Here is a 10,557-nt window from a genome sequence, read left to right on the forward strand (position 1 = left end):
GTCCTATGTTTATTCTAAATCTAATTCTGCTTCAGAGTTCTTGAGGAGAAATAAAAGTAATTAAAAATCATTATTTTCAGTAAATCTCTCCCATAGGATAACTTTTAAAAAGAATGGGCATTAATAAAAATATGAGAAAGTGGAGATGACTCTGTGCTGGCATTAATAAAAGTGTTAAAATTGCTTTGGACATAAACTGTTTTGGAAGAAAGCATATTTGGACTCATAACTGAGAATCTTCTATCAAATATTTCATCACTATCACTGTTAAAAACTACCATTTTATCACACATATAAACTGTATGTAATGTACAACCAAATTCAAATGCATGGAACACATTAAGCACCAGATATTTACTAGGCTACGTCTGCCACTCTAAACAACAGTGCCCAAGGATTAAGCGTGCAGTCAATGCTCTATTGATTTTACTATCAATGAACATTATGGCTCACACGACTGGCCATTTGAAGGGAAGATAGCTTCTATTATAGTTCACCTTTTAGAATGTATGCTGGTAAAAGATAAATTACTACCTTCCTGGTGAAACACAGAAAAGACAAAAACACTTCTTAAAATACACACACTTTTAATAAGTTATTTAAGAAAAACATTGTGTTGACAACACAAAATTTAAAAACATCACTTTATTATGCTTTTTTATGTTTAAATACATAACTGCTAAAATGCTCTCTGAGTCTGATACAAACTATTCTAAACTATGCATTAAAACCAGATTAAGAATGCACAAATATATAAATGTGGTTTGTTACACAGAAGCAAGTCTATATTATAAAAAAAAAATCACTAATGCAAAAAAAAATCATATGAACTATAAAGGCATTTTCTTGAAATTTAAAACACTGATTTTCTACATATTTAACTTAGCATATGTTTACTTCATTTGATTTTTGAAAATGTACATAATAAACATAAAATAATGGTTGCATAATCATTATTAAGTTCCATACTGGAACCCATAATTTATCACATATACTTAATCTAATATTAAAATAAATACTGGAAAACAAATCAAAATTTTAATTACCAGCAGAAAACATTTAGTTAAAAATAAAAACAAAAATCACAAATATATAATCAAAATGAAAATTTTAGTAGTATGAAAATGAAGAAATAATTCCAGCATGTGTCAAAACTATGAATTTCCTATCATATAAAGCTTAAAAAACAACACAGTCTTCACTCGGGTCATATTTAAAGCTCTCCAATACAGAAATCATAAGCCAGAAACAAGACTAAATTAACTGCTCTCATATTTTTAAAAATATTTACGTATGTATTGGCCAAAAATCATGGCACACAGCATTTTTTATAAGGTATCTTGTATCTCTAATTTAGGGAAGATGCTAACTTTAATTTGAACATGTCTGTAATCAAATTCACCACGAATGTGTAATGGATAAACATTTTAGATGATTAAGGTTAATGCTATATTTTAAACTGTATTTGCATATAAAACATGGTTTTATTTGGTAAATTAGAAACAATTCTTTACAAGTGTAATCTAAATAAAAGAGACAAAAGAAATTTTAAATTGTACAATTAGATTAACAGAAATATTATTTCAAATTTAGAATATATTTTAAACAAAAGTAAATATGTTACTATTATTAGAATGTAATCTAGTCCACATATGTAGCAGCTGGCACTCAGAACTTTAGGTAATACTCTGGGAACCTGTACAGAAACTGATGTTGGAACACAGACAGGCTGCAAGTCCCTTAAGTTAGCAAGCTACAGAGATCAGGAAAGGCTGCTATGCTAAAGTTCCTTAAACTAACCAGGAAAACCTGTTAATTCCATGCTATAAAATCTATGCCTTTGAGGGATGGAGAAGTTTAACAGTTTTTCAAATGTTCTCCTAGGAATCTACTCAAAAAACAAAATCCATGTCCAAGCAAAGGCTTTTATGTGAATGTTCATAGCATCATTGCTTACCAATGAAAAGCATTAAAAATCCATAAGACCATCAAATGGTGAGTGGATAAGCAAAAATGGTATAGCTACACAATGGAATAGTATTCAGTAAAAAAAAAAAAAAAAAAAAAAAAGAAGTCAGATGTGAAAGACTGCATGCTGTATGATTTTGTTTATAAGAAATGTACAGAAAAGGCAAATTATAAACACACTCAACAGATCTATGATTGCTTGGGGCTGGAGCTCATAGTGAGAACTGCCTACAAATGGATTTGAGGGACATTTTTGAAGAATGCAAATGTTCAAAAAGCAGGTGACAGTGATAGTATGTACAATTCTGTACATTTATTAAACATCACTAAATTGTATACTTAAAGCAGGTGATTTCTATAATATACAATTTTACCCAAATAAGGCTGTTAAAACTGTCTTTTTCTTAAGAAAAAAATGGTTATTCCACTTGCTAATTTATTTACTGTATTCCCTTTACTACCAAAATATAAATAATGTATCTGATTTTAGTGAAAGCACAATTACATGTATGAAAAATAAGCAGGAAACATATCTATGACCATTTTTCTCAAACTGTAAATGCCCACAAGGTTACACTTTTAAAGTCACTTGTTCAGTGAATATTTATGATGAACAGTTGTGTCAGCAAAAGTTATTTTGTATAAGATACTGTTTTGTCTTTCATGAGTTTGGAGCCTCACTTACAAAGCCCTGTAGAGCCTTCTTTCTCCTAGATGTCTAAATGCTCCCAAGTCACCTGGCCTCAGGCACAAGCTTTAGAGGAGTGATTCTCAGCTTGATTAGTTAAGATTTTTGCCTCAAGGAAAACCAGTTACCAAAGAGTTACTTGTGCCTCTAGGGGTATAAATACTACAGATGTTTGTGTAACTGTCAGGTCCATTTTTTCCTACTAACACGCTAAAGTAATGCAGAGGGAACTAATCCTAGAGTGATAATGTCAGGAGGAGTCTATGTTAATACAGAAACAACTGACAAGAAAGAAGTAATCTGCTCTGAAAAGATAGAAATAATTTTAGTAATTGAAAGAAATTATTACAAAGTTTACTGATTTCTAAGATAATGACCAGCAAAAAGACAAAATTTGACGCTAAAGATGTTGGAAGAAAAAAAGCAAGTTATCTTTACAAATGCATTCTTGTGTGAAACAAAACTAGGGGTTCACTAAAGGAAATCAAGTAGAAAATACGCACAGAATGACCAATACTTCTTTCAACACACTTTATAGGACTCTTTCAACATGATAGATTATCTCAAACCAGAGGAATGTCTGCTCTGGTACCTGGACCAATGCCAATCCTTGTTATAAAGCAAAGAAAGTTTAAGAGAGTGTTGAATCACTGCTCTACAATCTGATGAACTGAGGTATTCAAACTAAACAGTAAGGATGAGAACTAGGAGCAGTGGCTAGCCACTTTAGGTTGTAGAATAACTCCAGATGGGCTGTTTGAAGCAAAATTTAGAATGTCACATAGCATAATTCTGGGGGTTGTCTTTAAGATGCTTTAGACTCACAGACATTTAGGCTGGCTTGAGCATAAATCCCAAATATCTGGGTATTTTGCTAATGTACTCTTTTACTGAACAGCAACATTTTCAAACTTCCACTATTATCTCATGAAATCAACTTTTTGGGACCACAATCAGCATTATTGCTGTTTAGTTTATTTGTTTTTTAAAGAATAATTAGCCCAGAAGAGAAAAATCAGTTTGTGTGATCTGCAATAAATATTTTGGAAACTTTTATTTCAGTTGTGTGTGCATCCTGAAGGATGATTTAAAATGTTTCTTACTATAGATCTTAAACTTTGAGAGACCCCACAACTGGATCTACATTCCACACATTCTGCAGTAGAGGAAAGGGGCCTCTGGGATCTCCTGTGAGTCACTGACCCTATAAACCACTACCTAGGGACATTAATGCTCTTCTGAAACAGGCACAGGAAAGTCTGATTGAGGGGCTGCCTCTACTGAGGTTTTATCAGAGACCTGAATCACTGAAACAGAGTACAGATAAGGGAAAGAAGCAAAAGAAATGAGGAAGAGATGAGCATTTTTCTTCCACTCACATCTACAGCTCATCCAACTCTATTCTTACAACTTGGGTTATTCGGGAAGTGAAGAAACATCAGGAAAGTATACTAATGTGGCTACTACTAAAAGGATAATTTAAAACATTTAAGGAAGAAGGGGGCATAGAGACAGTGGGACCACCAATTATAGATAGGAGTCATTAATGACACATCGCAAAGAATGGACATTTGGTTGAAGTCAAGTAGTACTTGTTATTTCCAAGGACATGAACACCTATGCAAAAAACTTGTTCTAATGAAGCAAAACTTGCTAACGTTATGACTCATGATCCTAGTCTTTAAGTAGTGAATCAACCTAGTGATTCGCTAGTGCAATAAAAATGAACTCTGTTCTAAACATAGATTTGTAAATATATGTTTCTTAGAAGAAACAAAAACCAATTAAATGAGACGTAATTCTTTCCTTTTAAAAGCTGTAGCATGAAAATTTCCCATCTTAATTAAAAATTCAAATCAACACTCACCTCTGCCTTCTTTCATCATCCTTTAAAACTTCATAAATGGCCACCAACTAAAATAGAAGCATTATTTTAAAGTAAAAATACTTTCAACGATCAGAAATCACAGAGGAGGCAAAGGCTCTATAATGCGCATGCAGAGAACCCTATGTGCCCGTATATGTAACAAACAGTCAAAATCTTAATTATAAGCAACATTTTGTATTTTTGGAAGTACCTTACAAAATTTAAAAAATATCTGATACTAAAATGAATTTTTGTGAAAGATGCAAAAGTAATAATTGACTTAAAACCTATTTTAAGAGCAAGAACTATAATTTTGACAAGAAAATTATGACAATTATGAGCCTCCAACAACTTAGAAATTCTAACAAAATGTCGGTAAAGTATTACACTGAAAAAAACTAATAAAAATCTAAATGTCATATACTTAGACTATTTCATGTTCAAGTGAAAATATTCTATATGTAAGTTAATATATCTATCATAAACATAATACGACTGTCACTATGTATTTACATATTTATATATATATTAAAAATTAACATTTCACTTACTTGTCTGAACTGAGTTTCTGCATTTGCATCTTTGTTCTTGTCTGGATGTAAAGTTAGTGAAAGCTTACGATACGCTTTTCTGATGTCTGCAGATGAAGCATCCTGGATTGGTAGGGGGAGGGGGAAAAATACAAAGCAAACTTTGTCAGAAAGAGAAATTCCCAGAACCTTATTAAGATCTGAGAAGACAGCCAACCAAGTGCAAGACCCCGGGCAATGTAATTTGAGCAATCAGCTTAACAACCACGCTCTGCAGCTAGCCTGGCCCACATGACTGAACAATTATTCAATCTAATTTGGATCTCTTCTTAACTTTTCATTACCATAGAGTCATTTAAAGAAGACAGCATTTGGCAAAACTTTTCAAACACTTGCTTCCCTAAAATTAACCAATAAATCTTTTTCAGTAATTAAGAGATCAAAAAGAAACAAATTAAAAATTAATACATCTGTGTGCCTTCAAAGAAGGTCTTTATATATCTGAGAATCTTAAAACCAGTTTCTGAATCCCAGGTTTATCATGTATAGTTTCTTTACTATAAGTTATTTATATTTAATTTACCATCCAGCAACAACTTACAAAATCTCAACTTTACATGTCAAAAAAAAACCCAAAAGTGTATTTTAAGAGAGTTAAATTTGTATTTGTCCAAAAATAGCTGTAATTTATATAGTTTTGTATATTGTATTTAACATTTTTTAGTATTTTAAACTGAATTTTCACCATTGTACAGATTCCTCAGTCTGGTTTGGACAAACAAATTTGCCCATTATCCATGAATTACTAATACAGTTTAAATATGTACAAGATCATAATAGTTCAGTAATTTAGATTAGGTGAATGTTAAAATTATATGCAATCAGGGGAACAGGAAGAGTAGAAATAATGCAAATACAACACTCATGTACAAAACTGTCAAAAAATTATATTTAAAAAGCTGTATGTAATCAAAAGCAATTTGAACAAAAATATGTGATCTTGTGTACACAGGTAAGAAAACAGCATCTACATGGAGAGAATAAATACATATCAATAACAAAGACACTATCAAATTAGGTTTAAAACTTCATCTCTGGGGGCTGGAGAGATGGCTCAATGGTTAAGAGCACTGACTGCTCTTAGAGAGGATCCGGGTTCGATGCCCAGCATCCACATGGCGGCTATGAACTGTCTGTCCTTAACTCCAGTTCCAGGGGAATCCGACGCCCTCTTCTGACCTCCGCGGAATTGCATGACATGGGTGCACTCACATACATGCAGGCAATACACTCATACACATAAAGTAAAAATAATAAAATATATTAAAAGACTTCATCTCTGCTGTATTTAAAAACATTCTTGAGGCAAAATGATAAAAAAGCTGCCTATTAAGTTTTGTTTGACAGTTATTTATCGAGAGAGAGAGAGAGAGAGAGAGAGAGAGAGAGAGAGAGAGAAGAGAGAGAAGAAGAAGAAAGAGAGAAAGCAAGCAAGCAAGCAGCTACAATTAGTCTGTCAAGCTTTCATCTAGAAGCCACTACTTTCCGCCCCGCAAGTCTCTGGGGGCTTGTTGCTTCAGGCTGGTATGCTATCCTAGCTATGAATACTTTGGTGACTTATGGAATGCTGAGGAGCCATAGAATCAAGAGAGTAAATTTTGCAGGTGATATGTTTGCATTTTTTCCATTTTAAATTTGCTTAGGGAAACTGATGTGCTGCTTCCCACATTAGACTATAGGTAATGTATACTAGAAATTGGTGGTTGTTTAATGGAAATGTGTAATGAATCATTCTGTCATGCAAAAAGTTCAAGTGTCATGAATAATCATTCTCTACTTGGGATTTTAAATTTAATTATATTATAATACAAATATATCAGATAAATCCCAAAAGTAGACTGCTTATAAAATATAAGGATATATTTAGTATAAAATCATGTTCAGCACATAACACCTATGACTTTTTTGAAAATAAAAATGACTATTAGTTACTCAAGGCATTTCCTTGCTTCTGTCTTGCCATTCTGATCCCAATCCTCCAATTTTCTGCCACAGTATGTACTCCAAATATAAAATGGCCCAATGGTTCTCCTGTTTCAACACCTTCAGAAGTTACCAAGAGCCTTCATTAACTGTGTTTTCCCATCTCTTAGCTTTATCTCCAAACCATGTCAGTCTCTCACTGGATTCAGAGATCATTGTGTTTAGTAGGTATAACCTCAGGTTCTTGTTTTTCATTCAATTACAAAAACAGACAAGGAGTTGGCTTCTCAGGCTACACACAAACACTGGGGATTTTCCTCTTGAAATTCTACCTAGCAGAGTTACTTCACCGATAAGCTCTATCATAGTGGATATGTGGATATGGATTTTCAAACTGTCTAAAAAGACATCCTCTAGATAAGTTGTACATTAATGTAACTTACATATTATTTAATGTGAGGCATTTAATCAATATTTATTTTGACCACATACCAAACCTGTTGTGTAAGTACAGTGATTATTGGGCCCATTTTACAAGAAAGGCAGGGAGAGGTTTAAGTAATATGTTCAAATTCATACTGCTTGCACGCAGATGCAAACAGAATACAAAAAATGTTACTTCAGAATCAGATCTCTCTATGTTGACTGCTTAACTTCAGATCTGAGCTTAAATTCATAGAGGGAGGAAGCTTTGGGAAGGCAGTGAGAGTAACTGCTACTTTCTTATTACCTGATAAATACAGGGAACATGCTCATCCACAGAACCATAATGTGAGCATGCCCAAGTGAAGCTCAGTTTCTTCCTCTTGTGGTTGGAGCCTTTTGAGGCGAGGTCTCACTGTGTTGCCCAGGCTGTCCTCAAACCCCTGAGCTCAAGTGATCCTCCTGACTCAGTCTCTTGAATAGCTGCGAATATAGTCAAATACCACCCAGCACCAAACTACTCCCAATTGATCTTTTAAAGATAAAGACTCTGATATGTGCTGACTTCTCAAAAACATTTTATGTTATATTCTATTAGAGACATGAGACGTGAGTTCAGACCACTCATCTCTTCGATTCAGCAGAACAGACCTTTTATATCTTTGGCTTATAGAGCAGTTTTTGACAGGGCTATGTGCTAGTTGACCATCTTCAACACTGCTGATATCAGGAAATCTACCGGATTAACTTGCCATGATTCTACTCCTTCTACATGTGATATAGTTCAATGCAAGCAAAATATGAATTACCTTAACACTTGGATAGCCTCTGCAAAGAAGAGACATATTGTCACTATTAAAAATTTTTTTTGAATATAATACATGCTCATCAAAGTTGAACAATGTGATGAAATGCAATAAAAATGGCAGGATAGAAAACTCTAAGGGCTACCCTCCACAGAAACCTGGCAAAATTGTCAGAATCAACTTTATCTGAACTCTGGAAACCAAAGTCTATGCTCCAGGTAAGCACTTAAGAGTCTTCACTGTGCTGACTGTCAGTAAGGTGCTGAAGATGCCAGCCCAAGTTCTTGGTGTGCACTCTTGGCACAGGAAGCAGCACAGCTGACCTTGCTCTCAGAGCTACAGATGTGTTGACCTGTCTCTCTGTTCTTGACATTTTAAAGAGTCTGCTTTTATTTGATCAAGTGTAGAACTCTGCTGGATTTGTCAATAGCATTTAAAGAGGGCCAGTGAGATGGTTAAGTGGGTAAAGACCCTTGTGGCCAAGCCTGAACCACCCGAGTGTGAACCCTAGAATCCCCACGGTAAAAGGAGCGAACTGACTACTTTAAGTTATCCCCTGACCTCCACAAGTGTGCTGTAGTACACACATGCCCACACATGTACACACAGACACATAAAATAAATAAAAGTTTATTTATTTATAAAAAATGTAAAAAAATTTTTAAAGGAAAACTGAAGTAGGCAAAGGAGAATTGTCAGGTCAAATAATGGAAAATCACAAAACTTAGGAAGAAAGAGTGAGGAGTGAGATATTCCAGGGAATGTCTAAAACACTCCTTCACATTCCTAGGAAACTGGAAGCCCAGAGCAGAGCACTAGCTCAGAAAGAAGAGAGAAGGCTCTAAAGTCTAACCTTTGGTGAATCTAAGTTCTAAATACAGAGGAAGTGAAGGCTAAGAAAGAGTTGTAAACTATTCAGCTGAACATGGAAAGCATGGTCCAACATATATACAGAGCTCACTGGCAATGACTGGAATGTCTGTCATCTCTCTTCTCTTCCTCTTCCTCTCTTTTTCTTTGTCCTCCCCTGTCCAAGTATGTAAGAGAAATCTGCCAAATTATTAGCTAACCCTAATCTAAGCAGAATCCAATGGCTACACACAGTCAAGAATGGACGTTTTATAAAATTGGAAACAGCACAAACCAGCTGGCGTGGTGGCACACATCTTTAGTCCCAACACTCAGGAGGCAGAGGCAGGTGAATCTCTGTGTGTTCAAGGCCAGCCTGGTCTATATAGTGAGCTCCAGGCCAGTTGGTGCTACAGGGAGACCCTGTCTCAAAAAGACCAAAAAGAAAGAAAAGAAAGAAAGAGGGAGGGAGGGAGGGAGGGAGGGAGGGAGGGAGGAAGGAAGGAAGCAAGGAAGGAAGGAAGGAAGAAAAGAAAACAAACCACAACAAGTAATATAAACAAACTCTGGGGAGGTGGGAATATAATTGCCATGTCATATATTTAAAATGTCTACTATCAGCAGGCGTGGTGGCATACACGTTTAATCCCAGCACTCTGGAGGCAGGGGCAGGCGGATCTCCGTGAGTTCAAGGCCAGCCTGGTCTCCATTAGTGAATCCAGGCCAGCTGAGGCTACAGGGAGACCTTGTCTCAAAAAGGCCAATAAATAAATAAACAAATAAATAAGTAAATAAATGTAAAATAAAATGTCTACTATCACAGACACACAAAAAAATGATAAGCTGGGCATGGTGGTACACACCTTTAACCCTAGCACTCAGGAGGCAGAGGCAGGCAGTTTCTGTATGACCAGCCCATTCTATATAGTGAGTTCCAGGCCAGCTGGGGCTACAGGGAGATCCTACTGCAAAAAAGACCAAACAAACAAACAAAAAAAAACCAAACCCCCCCCCCCCAAAAAAAAAAAAAGAAAATCAAACAAACAACCCCCCCCCCAACACACACACAGAAACAAACTGATAAAGCATGAAAAGAAAGAGGAAAGTTTGTTTGGTATACAGATAAAGTGTAAACATCTGACCTACTAGACAAAGCTTTTTTTGGTTTGTTTTTAATTTTATTTAATAACCACATAGTTAGTAGAAGCATTTCATTACAACAGCATTGACATAGTAACAGTTTCCAGAGCAAAGATGCATCTCTTTCAAAATTGGATGTAATTTTTAGGTTCACAATGTTGAATTAATACAGTTATACATTATTGTACTCAGTATAAACCCTATAAGACATAAAATTGAATGAGGTTTTAGCCTTTAAAAAAGATCTCCCTTTCATTTTAAAATATACTGTTTCCTTCAGAAAAACTCATTTTTAATGCTAGT

At 34.8% G+C, this 10,557-nt stretch overlaps 1 protein-coding gene across 1 annotated transcript in view; it reads right to left on the reverse strand.

Moving 5' to 3' along the window:
* Dnajc1 (DnaJ heat shock protein family (Hsp40) member C1) overlaps positions 1–10,557 on the reverse strand; it is a 199,159-nt gene that overhangs the window by 115,860 nt on the left and 72,742 nt on the right. The window contains exons 2-3 of the mRNA XM_008831717.3: positions 5,075–5,176; positions 4,524–4,570 (exon numbers count right to left, since the gene is read on the reverse strand). Coding sequence (XP_008829939.1) covers positions 4,524–4,570; positions 5,075–5,176 — 149 coding nt within the window. The remainder of the gene's footprint in view (positions 1–4,523; positions 4,571–5,074; positions 5,177–10,557) is intronic.

This window comes from Nannospalax galili, unplaced genomic scaffold, assembly GCF_000622305.1.
Source record: "Nannospalax galili isolate Female #2095 unplaced genomic scaffold, S.galili_v1.0 scaffold14, whole genome shotgun sequence".
In the NCBI taxonomy this organism is placed as follows: Eukaryota; Metazoa; Chordata; class Mammalia; order Rodentia; family Spalacidae; genus Nannospalax; species Nannospalax galili.